The sequence below is a fragment of the Camelina sativa genome, chromosome 17 (assembly GCF_000633955.1).
Source record: "Camelina sativa cultivar DH55 chromosome 17, Cs, whole genome shotgun sequence".
In the NCBI taxonomy this organism is placed as follows: Eukaryota; Viridiplantae; Streptophyta; class Magnoliopsida; order Brassicales; family Brassicaceae; genus Camelina; species Camelina sativa.
Window position 1 is genome coordinate 15,338,451 of NC_025701.1, and position 14,862 is coordinate 15,353,312.

Here is a 14,862-nt window from a genome sequence, read left to right on the forward strand (position 1 = left end):
TGTTGAAGATGTTGCTACTTTATATTACTTACGTACATCGATTAGAGTTTAGTCAATGGGTTTAGTCAATATTTATTTGCCCCATTTTAGTCTTTTCCTTTGTAAGCTCTTTTAATTAGGTTTCATCTTCTTCTTGTATAAGTACTGGCTTTTATCGCCTGAATAAGATTAAGACAACAAAACACAATCTCTGCTTCTTGTCTAAGTTTTATCATGGTATCAGAGCGTGGTCCTGGTTTTCTTTTCTAAATCTGTCTTTGCTAAATTCACTGTCAAGTAATGGCTGAAACTCAAGCACCTCCGATTGTGACTGTTGCTCAAGCGCCTCCGGTAGTGGCTGAGGTGAGAAGGACGATCTCGCCGTATGATTTGACGGCGGCTGACAATTCTGGAGCTGTGATCTCCCATCCGATTTTGAAGACAAACAATTATGATGAATGGGCGTGTGGTTTCAAGACAGCCTTGCGTTCACGAAAGAAGTTTGGTTTCCTTGATGGAACCATTCCTCAACCACAAGCGGGTTCACCGGATCTGGAAGATTGGCTAACGATCAATGCTTTGCTTGTCTCTTGGATGAAGATGACGATTGACTCAGAGCTCTTGACAAATATCTCCCACCGTGATGTGGCGAGAGACTTGTGGGAACACATCCGTAAGCGTTTTTCTGTTTCGAATGGTCCGAAAAATCAGAAAATGAAAGCCGATCTTGCTAATTGCAAACAGGACGGTATGACGGTAGAAGCTTATTATGGAAAACTCAACAAGATTTGGGATAATATCAATAATTATCGTCCACTTCGCACATGTAAATGTGGAAGATGTGTGTGTAATCTAGAAGCTGAACAAGAGAAAGATAGACAGGATGACATGGTTCACCAATTTCTCTATGGGCTTGATGAAAGTAAGTTTCACTCGATTCGATCTAGCTTGACATCTCGTGTTCCTCTTCCGGGGCTAGAAGAAATCTATAACATTGTAAGGCAAGAAGAAGATATGTTGAACAACAGAACGTTTAAAGAAGAAAGATCTGAAGTTACTGCCTTTGCTACTCAGTCTCGTCCGCGTTTTGATACAGGCTCCGAGAAGCTTCAAAACAGAAAATTGTGCAAGCATTGCAACCGAGGAGGTCATTCACCAGATAATTGTTTCGTTATTATTGGGTATCCGGAGTGGTGGGGTGAGAGACCACGAGGACAATCTGGTCGAGGGAGAGGCCGCTCTAGTCCCAGTTTCAGTGGAGGACAAACTAGAACCATGCCTACGTATGCGAATGCTGTAACAACTGGAGTACCATCGCTTGAGCGTGTGAATCGGGTCATCACAGACCGTGATAGGGATGCTGTGAGCGGTCTAACTGATGAGCAGTGGCGTGGAGTTGTTACACTCCTAAACGCAGGAAGAAGCGGTGAGAATAACATCAAAACCAGCGGTCATGAGACTTTGACAGGTACATGTTCTGAATTTCCTTCTTGGATCCTAGATACAGGTGCTTCCCACCATATGACCGGAAAGCTGGATTTGTTGACTGATTTACGCACCATGTCTCCGGTTCTGATCATACTAGCAGATGGAAATAAGAGAGTGGCTGTTAGAGAAGGGACTGTACGTTTAGGTTCACATCTGATTTTGAAATCAGTTTTCTATGTTAAGGAGTTGACATCGGATTTGATCTCTGTTGGGCAGATGATGGATGAAAATTACTGTGTTGTCCAACTTGCTGATCACTTTCTTGTGATACAGGACCGCACTACGAGGATGGTGACTGGAGTTGGTAAAAGAGAAGAAGGGAGTTTTTTGTTTAGAAGTATGGAGTCGGTAGCTGAGGTACACACCAGCGTTAAAGGTTCCATGGATCTTTGGCATAGGCGTTTGGGACACGCATCAAGCAAAGTAGTTAGCTTGCTACCTAATCATATTTTGTCAAGTAATAGAGAGATTTTGGACAGTGTATGTGACACATGTATGCGAGCTAAGCAAACTCGTGAAACTTTTCCTCTCAGTGATAATAGAAGCTCAGAAATGTTTCATCTTATACATTGTGATGTCTGGGGACCCTATAGAACCCCGTCACATTCAGGTGCCCGCTACTTCTTGACAATAGTAGACGATTTCTCACGTGGTGTGTGGATATATTTGATGGTTGACAAAGGTGAAACGCAGAAACATTTGAGGAGTTTTCTTGCTTTAGTTGAATGTCAGTTTCACACACATGTCAGGGTGGTGAGAAGTGATAACGGTACAGAGTTCTTATGCATGCGGGATTATTTTGTTCAACGCGGAATCCATCATGAAACTTCATGTGTTGGAACTCCACATCAAAACGGAAGAGTCGAACGAAAACATCGACACATTTTGAATATTGCTAGAGCTTTGAGATTTCAATCACATTTGCCTATTCAGTTTTGGGGAGAATGTATTCTGACTGCAGCTTATCTAATCAACAGAACTCCGTCAGTGCTTCTTCACGGAAAATCTCCTTATGAGCTGCTTTACAAGACGGTGCCAAACTACGCTCATCTTCGCGTTTTCGGATCGTTGTGCTATGCACACAACCAAAATCATAAGGGAGATAAATTTGATTCAAGATCAAGGAGATGCGTATTTGTTGGGTATCCTCATGGTCAGCGAGGGTGGAGGCTATATGATTTGGAGGAACACAAATTCTTTGTTTCTCGTGATGTGATCTTTGCTGAATCAGATTTTCCTTATGCTAGTGATCTTCGTGAAGAAGATGATCGTGAGGTGGGGTATGTGGGCCAAGAATTTAACACAACCAATATTATTGAGCTCCTAGACACTAATGGGCCGAACCTTGTTACTACTCAAACAGGCCCAATAGTAACTCCGTCAAATCCACCTCAAGTAAGTGATCCAATAATTGTTCCTCAGCCTTCATCTTCGTCTTCTGCGAATGTGCCTCCAGATATTACATCTACAGAGCTTCAAGAATAAATTGTTGAACCGGCAATTGCAGCGACCAAAGAAGCTCTTGGACGAGGTCATCGCAAGAAACAAAAACCGGTAACTCTAAAGAATTTTGTTACCAATACTGTTGGTATTCAATCTGATCTGACAGGTGAAAACTCAAAATCTCTCTACCCTATTGAGCATTATGTTGATTGCCATCGTTTCTCCACATCTCATAAAGCTTTTCTTGCTGCTGTGACTGCTGGAATGGAACCCACAACATATAACAGAGCCGTGGTTGACAAGGTGTGGCGTGATGCGATGTCAGCTGAAATTGATTCTCTCGAGGTCAATAAAACGTTTTCCATTGTGGATTTACCACCTGGGAAGAGAGCAATTGGCAACAAATGGGTCTACAAAATTAAATATCATTCCGATGGAAGAATTGAGAGATACAAGGCTCGTCTAGTCGCATTGGGTAATCGTCAACAAGAAGGCGTCGACTTTGATGAGACTTTTGCACCGGTTGCAAAGATGAGTACGGTGCGCTTATTTCTTGGTGTTGCGGCTGCTCGTGATTGGTGTGTACATCAAATGGATGTACACAACGCTTTCTTACATGGTGATTTGACAGAGGAGGTTTACATGAAATTGCCTCGAGGTTTTCATTGTGATGATCCAACTAAGGTGTGTCGGCTTCATAAATCTCTTTATGGCTTAAAACAAGCTTCGCGGTGTTGGTTTTCAAAGCTCTCCACAGCTTTAAAACAATATGGTTTTAGACAGTCGTTGTCGGATTATTCTCTCTTCAGCTATAGCAAAAATGGTACATATGTTCATGTTCTCATTTATGTTGATGACTTGATTATCTCCGGCAGTTGCTCCGTTGCCATTGACCGTTTCAAAGCTTACTTGGAATCATGCTTCCATATGAAAGACCTTGGTTTTCTGAAATACTTTCTGGGCATTGAAGTGGCAAGAAATGATCAAGGTTTTTATTTGTCACAAAGGAAGTATGTTCTTGATATTATTTCAGAGATGGGACTTCTTGGCACTAAGCCATCTTTTTTTCCCATGGAACAGAATCACAAGCTTTCTTTGTCCAAGTCCTCTTTGCTTACTAATCCTGAGAGGTATCGTCGCTTAGTTGGAAGATTGATTTACTTGGCTGTCACAAGACCTGAATTGTCATACTCTGTTCATACGCTAGCACAGTTCATGCAGTCTCCACGCCATGATCATTGGGATGCTGCGGTAAGGGTGGTTCGTTTCTTAAAGTCTAATCCTGGTCAAGGCATTTTGCTTTCAAAAACCTCAAATTTGCAGCTTAATGGTTGGTGTAATAGTGACTGGGCTGCATGTCCTCTCACTCGGCGCTCTCTCACAGGCTATTTTGTGCAGCTTGGTGATACACCTATATCATGGAAAACAAAGAAACAACCCACTGTCAGTCGCTCCTCGGTGGAAGCGGAATATCGAGCCATAGCGTTTCTCACTCAAGAACTCATTTGGCTTAAACGGGTTTTGTTCGATCTTGGCGTTTCTCATAATCAGCCAATGCGCATATTCTCGGATAGTAAATCTGCCATTGCTCTCAGCGTTAATCCGGTTCAACACGAGCGGACCAAACATATAGAAGTTGATTGTCACTATATTCGGGATGCCATTCTAGCTGGTATTATTGCCACCACTCATGTTTCTTCTCAACAACAACTCGCAGACATTCTTACTAAGGCATTGGGGCAGAAAGAACTTCAGTTTTTTCTTGGCAAGTTGGGCATTCTTGATGTACATGCTCCAACTTGAGAGAGGCTGTTGAAGATGTTGCTACTTTATATTACTTAAGTACATCGATTAGAGTTTAGTCAATGGGTTTATTCAATATTTATTTGCCCCATTTTAGTCTTTTCCTTTGTAAGCTCTTTTAATTAGGTTTCATCTTCTTCTTGTATAAGTACTGGCTTTTATCGCCTGAATAAGATTAAGACAACAAAACACAATCTCTGCTTCTTGTCTAAGTTTTATCACATATGATCCGTCACACTGACATTCATACTTTTCACAACAGGCTTCAGAGTATCGTTAGCCTCCTCTTTGATGTTAAAGTCTTTCAAAAACCAATACATCCTAACAAGTGAGATAATATAAAATAATGTGACTTCCAATTCCATGCACCTTAATTATTTTCAAATATGATTACGAAAAGTGCAATTCCCTTATATATTCAGTATATGTTTGCGTTTTACCTGAACATAGACATCAAATATACGCCTACCGAGATGAGTGTATACTTCTTTGTCTAAAAACTGAAGCTCCATAAAATGGAGTTTCACATCATAGGCTCCATTTGCCAAGCAAAACGCATAATAAACGAGAGAGAGAGCAGATCGACGTGCAGTCTTATAAAGATCATGAGGATAATCTCCAGATAGTGTTGAAGTATTTGAAATGGAGTACACATCATCATCACTTCCATCATCGGTAAAGTCACCAGTGTTACTAACTCCCCAGTTTTCGAAGTGCTGATTTGATGCAGCGGTGGTTTGACGACTGTTATCAGTTTGATAAGTTGTTTTACCAAAGGAGTTTCTAATAGTTACATTTTCTCCACCACAATTTATATGTAGGGATCGCTGATCTACAATCCATAATAAGTATCACCATCAGTAGTAAAAATAATAATGCATGTTGCACTTATCCATAGTGCAACAGTAAACTCTTATAGCCATATGTTGCACTTCATGTAAAAAGTTTTTTTTCTAATAAATATTACATTTTAATCAAAAAAAATAATCAATGCATGTTAGAGAGATATAAGTCAGAACGGCTAGCTCAGTACAAACTTACATTTGTTGCATTGGATTGGAGCCGCGCATGGAAAAAGCCCAGTTCTGTATGAAAAGGCGCTCAAAATAATTAAGCATCTCAAAATACTATTTAATTATTGCCAAATACGAAAGTAAGATATTGTTAAGCTTGATTTGTTCTTGTAGCAACATAGACCAGAAGAGTGTACTTACAAATTGTTCTTCAAATATGAACTCCGGTATTTGTTAATGTTACTGATCATTCAACAGAAAGTGAGAGCATAAATAAATGTATAGAAAACACTATCACTTCTACCATAATTTCATGCACGTATGTACCTCTCCTGGCAGTTAGACGACCATGAGAAATTGTTATAAGAGAGATCGCTGCGAAGATTCACCAAAAATAGAAAAACCGACAAGAAGATTAGTTGACATATGCATGGAAGAATAATTCTCAAGCCATACATACAAAACAAGATGTTTAAGGCATGAAGAAACGTACATATAAGATTTGCTGTTGGGTAAAGCACCAGAGTCAACGTTTCCAGAAAGCAAATTGCCAGTCAAATAGCTAAAAGAAGATGTTAAACGGTAAATAATTTATACAGAGTAATTCTGTAGTACGTGTGTTCACATTAAAAGATGATAGCACTTACGTATTTTTTGGAACCTTTTGTAGTTGAATTTCACCAGTCAATTTGTTAAACGATAAATCACTGCAGCAAACCACGTATAATAATAATATATGAATTTCTTTTGATAGAAACGTTATCTTTCTCTATTGATGCCACATACAAAAAAGTACTAAACTCATAAAATGGGGGCCCAAACCAATGTTGTATGTACACAGTACACTATACAGTATACACACTTCTCACCAACAAAAAATATATACTATACACATAACACACTTAGTCCTGCGCAAAACTATTCCGCAAGTAAACTTAAACAAGCATTTTTTTTTAATACAAAAAAGCTAGTTTTGATATATGTTTCAAAGTTACAAACACTTTTAAAATGTAATCAACGAAACTTACAGAGTCTGTAGAGTTGTCATATCCCATATGTAAGGAGGAATTGGACCAGACAAATTCACATTCCTCAAAATCCTGTAACGGAGGAGTTTAAGTTTAACATCGTCAGATGAAATCAAGCCTTAAGACGAGACACATAAAGCTTCATAGGTAAAAAAAACATACAGATGTTTGAGTTTGTTAGATAGTTTTGGAAACGAGTTTATCCCAGTTGTATCACTAATGCTCCTGCATATTGCTCGAAACGTCAGTCTAGTTGTAATTTTCGTTTTAGTAATCTATATTGAAAATAGTTCATTACAGTTCAGTAAGATTTTCTAGGCGGGCCACTGCATCAGGAATAGGTCCTTTCAGGCCACTTGCGTATATATCTCTGTAAGTCATAACCGACGAAACATGTTAGAAAGACACAGAAACACAAACTATATAAGAGACTAATTAGAATTAGTGATGATGGACAATCTTACAGCCTTTGAAGCCGAGACCAGTTGCCGATATATTCTGGGATGGTGCCAGTAAAGTTATTGTCACATATCCTACTGCATAATGAAAACAAACAAAACTAGTTAATAGCTTTGTTAAACTTATCTTCTAGACTATCTCTTCACATCCTTAAGTAAAGCCTTTCGCAAATGTCAAATCAATTCACACTACTAAGAAACAAACCATACCTAACGTGAGGAACACTCTCAAAGCAAAAATCCTAATCAACATGTATTCATGTGTTAATCATCTTCAAGTCTAATTAATTAAGAAGAGCATTTCCAGTTAAAAAGGCAAAAACTTTTTCATAGCTAAGTAGAGCAACAACTTACAATTTCTCAAGGTTAACTAGTTTAGCGAAAGATGTAGGAAGGCTTCCTGTAAATTGATTGGACGCAAGTTCCCTGAAAACCCCAGTTTCAGAAAGATAAGAAGTAAAACTAGAGACTAATATTGTTTTACTAAAGATAAAAAAACTAGAGATTAATATTGTTTACCAAAAATGGTTAAAAGGCAAAAGCTCTTACAATCCTTTTAGGTTGGTTAAGTAACCAAGCTCCTCAGGAATTGGACCAGAGAACTGGTTTGCTTCCATCCCTCTGAACATTTTAAATATTATAATGTTATTAAGGGGGTAATATTTTGAGNGCCACTTGCGTATATATCTCTGTAAGTCATAACCGACGAAACATGTTAGAAAGACACAGAAACACAAACTATATAAGAGACTAATTAGAATTAGTGATGATGGACAATCTTACAGCCTTTGAAGCCGAGACCAGTTGCCGATATATTCTGGGATGGTGCCAGTAAAGTTATTGTCACATATCCTACTGCATAATGAAAACAAACAAAACTAGTTAATAGCTTTGTTAAACTTATCTTCTAGACTATCTCTTCACATCCTTAAGTAAAGCCTTTCGCAAATGTCAAATCAATTCACACTACTAAGAAACAAACCATACCTAACGTGAGGAACACTCTCAAAGCAAAAATCCTAATCAACATGTATTCATGTGTTAATCATCTTCAAGTCTAATTAATTAAGAAGAGCATTTCCAGTTAAAAAGGCAAAAACTTTTTCATAGCTAAGTAGAGCAACAACTTACAATTTCTCAAGGTTAACTAGTTTAGCGAAAGATGTAGGAAGGCTTCCTGTAAATTGATTGGACGCAAGTTCCCTGAAAACCCCAGTTTCAGAAAGATAAGAAGTAAAACTAGAGACTAATATTGTTTTACTAAAGATAAAAAAACTAGAGATTAATATTGTTTACCAAAAATGGTTAAAAGGCAAAAGCTCTTACAATCCTTTTAGGTTGGTTAAGTAACCAAGCTCCTCAGGAATTGGACCAGAGAACTGGTTTGCTTCCATCCCTCTGAACATTTTAAATATTATAATGTTATTAAGGGGGTAATATTTTGAGACGTACAGGAATGTCAGATTCTTGAAGTTTTGTAACCCAATTGGTAATTGCCCAGACAAACGATTTGCACAAAGCGAGCTGTGAGAAAAATCAATTTTACTCGCAGATCATGAGAATGAAGCAGCGGAGAGAGAATAGAGAGAGCTAGCTAACATATAAGTGAGGTATCGCATTGAAGCCCACTCCATTGGGATTGTGCCCGAAAGGTAGTTTCGACACAAGTCTCTGCAAAGTGCAAACAAGAGCAAATGCTTTAACTAAGAAACAAAAAAAAAGAGAGCAAATCCTGACCATTTTATTTTGTATAAATAAAATAATATATTCGTTTACTATTATTCAAAGTGGTATAAAAAAATTTAAATGTTACTTTACGTTATTGTAATATTTTAAAAACATGATACTGTATATGTATTTAAAATTCATGAAAGACGATATTTAATTTTAATTACTAAAAAGTTTTAAGATGGGCTTGGGTGAATATAAGAAAATTTTTATGATTTTTTGTAAAGTATCATAAAACTAGAATATGATCCGTGCTAGACCACATGTTGAAATTCTTTTTGTTTATTTTATTTCAGATAAATTGAATCATAAAAAGATGAGATATGAATTATAATAATAAGTAACAAATTAATATGATATGTTAGATATCAAAATATTTTATTTAATGAATAATTTAAGTCAACCGATCGATAATCAAGTTAAAATATTTTAGTTAGATATCAATCGATTGTCAAGTTAACCTATAAATGATGATTATACAAATGATACATAACTTAAATCCATTTTAATTATTAAAGTCTTAATTTTATAACCAACTAATGACTCATATATTTATTATATAGTCTACCAAAAAATGCTTTTGATATATATTTTTAAGTATTATATTTTTATAACCAACTAATGACCCAAATCTAATTTTAATAGTATACTTTTAATATAAAATATTTGGTATATTTTATTTTATTTCTTTGATCGCCTAACAGTATATATGGTTATGTTTAATAGAGAAATATTTTGTTAAAGATTTGTTTTAATTATTTTATTTGTCTACATATATATATATATATATATTTTTAAGTTGTATTATTCTTTAGAATATCTTATTTAAGCTTATTCATTACTAGTAATTAATAATAATGCAGGTAAAGTAATTATTTTAATTTCTAAATCTTGGTAAGACTAACGAAACCAACCCATATAACTTATTTTGTAACCAACTAATGAATCAAATAATAACTATAACTTTATAACGTATATAACTTATTATATTGTCTACCAAAAAGAAGTTATGTACTTGCGAAACATAAATAGAAGATTTTTACTTTATAACTAAAACTATAAAATTTTAGATATTTGTGTATATATTGGTGAACAATTTTTTTTTTTTTTTAGATATTTGCATATTTTAACGAATGAAATCTTATAACTATTCATTGACACACTAATTTACTTTTGCTAAGTCATAATACTAATTACGATGCATAGCATTATTTTACTCATGCTACGTCATAAACTAACCACAATGCAATGCATAACATACTTTTTTACTCAATGCTAAGTCATAAACTAACATAATATCACAAAAAGTATAGTGTACCTTAGTCAATCCACGTGAAAATATATTTTATTTATGTTAGTAAGAGTATGTAAATATATAATTTTTTGTCTTATGTATAAAGTACAACGTAGTGATATGATACAATAACTAAATGTTTTATTAAAATTTACTGGATAAATATAATTAAGAAAACAGTATGTCTATTTTCTGCAGCTCTTAAAAATAGCTAAAGCTGGTGTAATATTGAAACTGCAATTTTTAATATTTTTTTGCCGTTGAAAATGATAAAGGCCAACCAAGCACAACATCATATTGGATATCTCAGTTTGCAGTGAAGAGACAAATATTAATGTAGCGCGAAGGTACCTCCGATATATATATATTTTTTATATACAGATTATCAAGTCCACGTTTGGGTTTGCATTTACACGTTATTACTGTCACAATTTAAAAAAAAAAAAAAGCTCAGATAGTTTCTATTTTCTAAAATCAGACATACGTTTCCATTCAATTATTTCAGATAATTTCTATTTTGTTTGTTACTTTTTCCATTCCACTTCCATTTCGTTTTTGCGTTTGCTGTTTATAATTTCTGCAAGCTGGAATTGTCAACTATTGGATATCTCAGGGATCTATGGAACAAGCATCGGCCGAACTTTCTTTTTTTATCTGAAATTAGACAGTCTTTTTCTATTTTGGAACCTTTTGTTGGTCATTTCGGTTATTCTTTTTTAAAAACGGTTGAACCTGTTGGTTGTAGTGGCGGATTAGCCTTATTTTATAATAATACTTATGATGCTTCTATTTTATTTGAGTCCAATAGGTTAATTGATGTAAAACTCACTTATAAAGGACAAATCATTTATTTTTCTTTTGTTTATGGTGATCCGGTTCCAAAAAACCGAGATTTGGTTTGGGAACGCTTAACGCGAATTAGCTTATCCCGCGACTCCCCTTGGTTCCTTATTGGTGATTTTAATGAGTTAAAAGGTAATCATGAAAAGCGGGGTGGGAAACTGCGTCATGCATCCTCCTTTGTTGGCTTTAACACCATGATTCGCCATTGTGGGCTATTAGAGTTCCCCGCGATTGGGGATAGTTTATCTTGGCGTGGCTGGCGGGATAAGAAACCAATCCGTTGCCGTCTTGATCGGGCATTGGCCAACGAAAAGTTACATGATACCTTTAGTAATGCCTTCACAGAATATTTACCTATGGTAGCCTCCGACCATAAACCGGTTTTAGCACTTCTTGAGGATAAAGCTAGGAAAGGGAGAAGTTGGTTTCGGTTTGACCGACGATGGCTCGATAAAGAGGGTTTATTTGGTGCCATCTCAGAAGGTTGGGATGCTGGGGTAGCAATTCCGATGGGCAATTTCATGGATAAGATTATTAAATGTCGTCAAGCGATATCCAAGTGGCGGAAAGCACAGGTCCCTTATGGTCGGGAAACGATTGAAGATGTAAAGAATCAGTTGGCCAAGGCCCAATCAGATGATTCGGTCTCGGTTGAGACCATATCGGAACTAAATTGGAAACTTCGAGAGGCTTATCGTGACGAAGAAATCTATTGGTACCAAAAAAGCAGGAGTCGTTAGATGCGATTTGGGGATCAAAATACTGGCTATTTTCATGCCCAGACAAAACAAAGACGGGCTAAGAACCGTATTGTGGGTCTTCATGATGAGTCCGGAAATTGGGTTACAGAAGATTCGAAGGTCCAGGACATAGCTGTTTCCTATTTCCTGGATCTGTTCACATCTTCCAACCCTTCAGATTTCGAGGAAATTCTAGGTGAAGTGGGTCCGTCTATCACGGGCGAAATAAATGATTCCCTGACCCGACCAGCTACAGAACAGGAAATCAAAGAGGTTTTATTTATGATGCACCCTGATAAAGCTCCCGGACCGGATGGTATGACGGCCCTGTTTTATCAACGTGCATGGGATACAGTTAGACCGGATCTAACGCTTTTGGTTAATTCATTCTTCCAGGATGGTGTTTTTGACAAAAGATTAAATATGACAAATATTTGCCTTATTCCCAAAGTGGATAAACCGACTCGGATGACTGAATGGAGACCCATCAGTCTTTGTAATGTTGGATATAAGATTATCTCAAAGATAATATGTTAGCGGCTGCGATCTTTCCTGCCGACTCTGATTTCCGAGACACAATCGGCTTTCGTAGAGGGGCGTCTGATCACAGACAATATTTTGATAGCTCAAGAGATGTTCCATGGTCTTCGTACTAACCCTTCTTGCAAGGGTAAGTTTATGGCCATTAAAACAGACATGAGTAAGGCTTACGATAGGGTCGAATGGTCCTTTATCGAACATCTGTTACGTAAATTTGGCTTCTGTGAAAAATGGATTTCTTGGGTTATGTGGTGCGTGACATCTGTCCAATATAAAGTTTTAATAAATGGTCAACCACATGGGGCCATACTCCCGTCTAGAGGACTTAGACAAGGAGACCCTTTGTCACCTTACCTATTTATCCTATGTACAGAAGTCCTTATTGCTAATCTCCGCAAGGCGGAGCGGTCCAAGCTCATTACGGGCATTAAGGTGTCGACTGCTTGTCCTGCGGTCTCTCACTTGCTATTTGCAGACGATAGTCTTTTTTTCTGTCGCGCTACGAAAGAGCAATGCGAGGCTGTCCTAGGTATCCTTCGACAGTATGAACGGGCTTCTGGACAGCAAATAAACTTTCAAAAGTCTTCGGTTCAATTTGGGCATACTGTTGATGCAGACTTAAGAGAGGAACTAAAAGGAGTACTGGGGATCACGAATTTGGGTGGTATGAGCTCTTACCTGGGCATTCCCGAAAGCTTAGGAGGCTCAAAAACCAAGGTTTTTTCATTTGTCCAAGACCGATTACAAAAACGGACAGGTGGATGGCCTGCCCGATTGCTGTCAAGAGGAGGAAAAGAGGTAATGATTAAATCGGTAGCAATTGCTGTCCCTACATTTGTCATGTCATGCTTCCGTCTCCCAAAGACGGTCACACGAAAACTCACTAGTGCGGTTTCTAATTTCTGGTGGAGTGCGTCCGGGGATACACGGGGTTTACACTGGATTGCCTGGGATAAGTTATGTGTTGATAAGATCGACGGAGGTTTGGGTTTTCGTTGTTTGGATGATTTTAATACCGCTCTGTTAGCTAAACAACTTTGGCGGCTGATCTCAGCTCCAGACGCATTATTCGCTAAGGTTTTTAAAGGAAGGTACTATAGGCACTCCAACCCTTTGGATCCAATTAAATCCTACTCGCCATCTTATGGATGGCGGAGTATGGTATCTGCTCGCTCTCTGGTAAACAAAGGACTTATTAAACGAGTAGGATCTGGAGATTCCATTTCAGTATGGTCAGATCCCTGGATCCCTGCTCAACCCCCGAGACCAGCATTGCGTTCGGGATCGCCCATAGATCCCACGCTTAGAGTTGAAACCCTTATTGACAGGAGCTCTCGTTCCTGGAACCTGGCTTTACTTTCGGCCTCTTTCAAGCCGGAGGACGTTGCCATTATTTCTGCTTTACCTATTGGTAAACCAGATTCTCCGGATATGTTGGGTTGGCATTTGACAAAGACTGGTTTATACACAGTGAAATCTGGATATAATGCTTTGCGCCAGAACCAGGTGGCCTCTGCACCTGCTTTTGGCCCAAACATTATCCCTTTACAGGCCTTTGTCTGGAAGATTCGGTGCCCACCAAAAATTCGTCATTTTTTATGGCAAGCAATTACGGGCTGTATAGCAACAACGGCTAATTTGAGGCGGCGTGGTATGACCTGTGATCCTGAATGTGGCCGGTGCGGTTGTCCTGAGGAAACGATTAATCATGCCCTATTTTTATGCCCACCGGCTTGGCAGGTGTGGGCTCTGTCCTCCTTCCCGACATCTCTGGACCTTTTTCCCACAGAATCTATCTATACAAACATGGACTATCTATTTTGGAGATCCCAACGGAATCCTTCAGCTGATATCTTCCCATGGATTCTTTGGTATATTTGGAAGGCCAGAAATGATAAGATTTTAAACAATCTGGATTCCAATCCGCTAGCAATTTTACAGTTAGCAGAGGAGGAAGCAAAACTTTGGTCTTCGGCCCAAGCGGATACAGTAGAACTGCCTCACCAGATTGGGCCTCACCCCAACACTGGTCCTATAGTTTCTGGGCTGCTTTCAGCCAACAAATATGGGAGTTGCTTCCGTTGCTTTGTGGACGGATCTTGGAAGGTGACTGATCAGTATACAGGCCGAGGATGGTATTGCATTTCTCCTGAGGGGGAATCTCCCACTATGGGTGCATCTAACCTTCGCCGCAGCTTGTCACCTCTCCACGCAGAAGTGGAAGCCTTAATCTGGGCAATGCGTTGCATGATCGGTGCGGATAATGAGAATGTTGTTTTTCTCACAGACTGTTCTGATTTGGTGAAGATGGTGTCTTCGCCGTCTGAGTGGCCTGCTTTCAAGACATATTTGGACGAGATTGAGGCGGACAAGGAGGAGTTCTTATCCTTTTCACTAGTCCAAGTTCCCCGAACGCAGAATGGTAATGCTGACAAGCTGGCACGGCGTGCTAGAACCGAGTCACATCAAGTTACCTTTGTAAACTTTTTCCCTACCAATTGGCTC

General features: G+C 38.2%; 2 protein-coding genes and 1 pseudogene across 2 annotated transcripts in view; 1 reads left to right on the forward strand and 2 right to left on the reverse strand.

Annotated features, from left to right (window-relative positions):
- Positions 1–7,854, reverse strand: part of LOC104759513 — a 9,714-nt pseudogene extending 1,860 nt beyond the window's left edge.
- LOC104759514 (probable LRR receptor-like serine/threonine-protein kinase At1g29720) lies at positions 7,880–8,973 on the reverse strand (the record flags this gene model as incomplete). Its single annotated transcript, XM_010482425.2, has 6 exons — positions 8,812–8,973; positions 8,665–8,736; positions 8,539–8,610; positions 8,344–8,415; positions 7,996–8,067; positions 7,880–7,901 (listed from the first exon to the last, which is right to left on the reverse strand). Coding segments are annotated over exons 1-6 (345 nt in total), but the record flags the coding sequence as incomplete, so codon positions are not given.
- The window catches only part of LOC104759515, a 6,444-nt gene continuing 2,853 nt past the window's right edge, over positions 11,272–14,862 (forward strand). The window contains exons 1-3 of the mRNA XM_010482427.1: positions 11,272–11,812; positions 11,927–12,195; positions 12,355–14,779. Coding sequence (XP_010480729.1) covers positions 11,272–11,812; positions 11,927–12,195; positions 12,355–14,779 — 3,235 coding nt within the window. The remainder of the gene's footprint in view (positions 11,813–11,926; positions 12,196–12,354; positions 14,780–14,862) is intronic.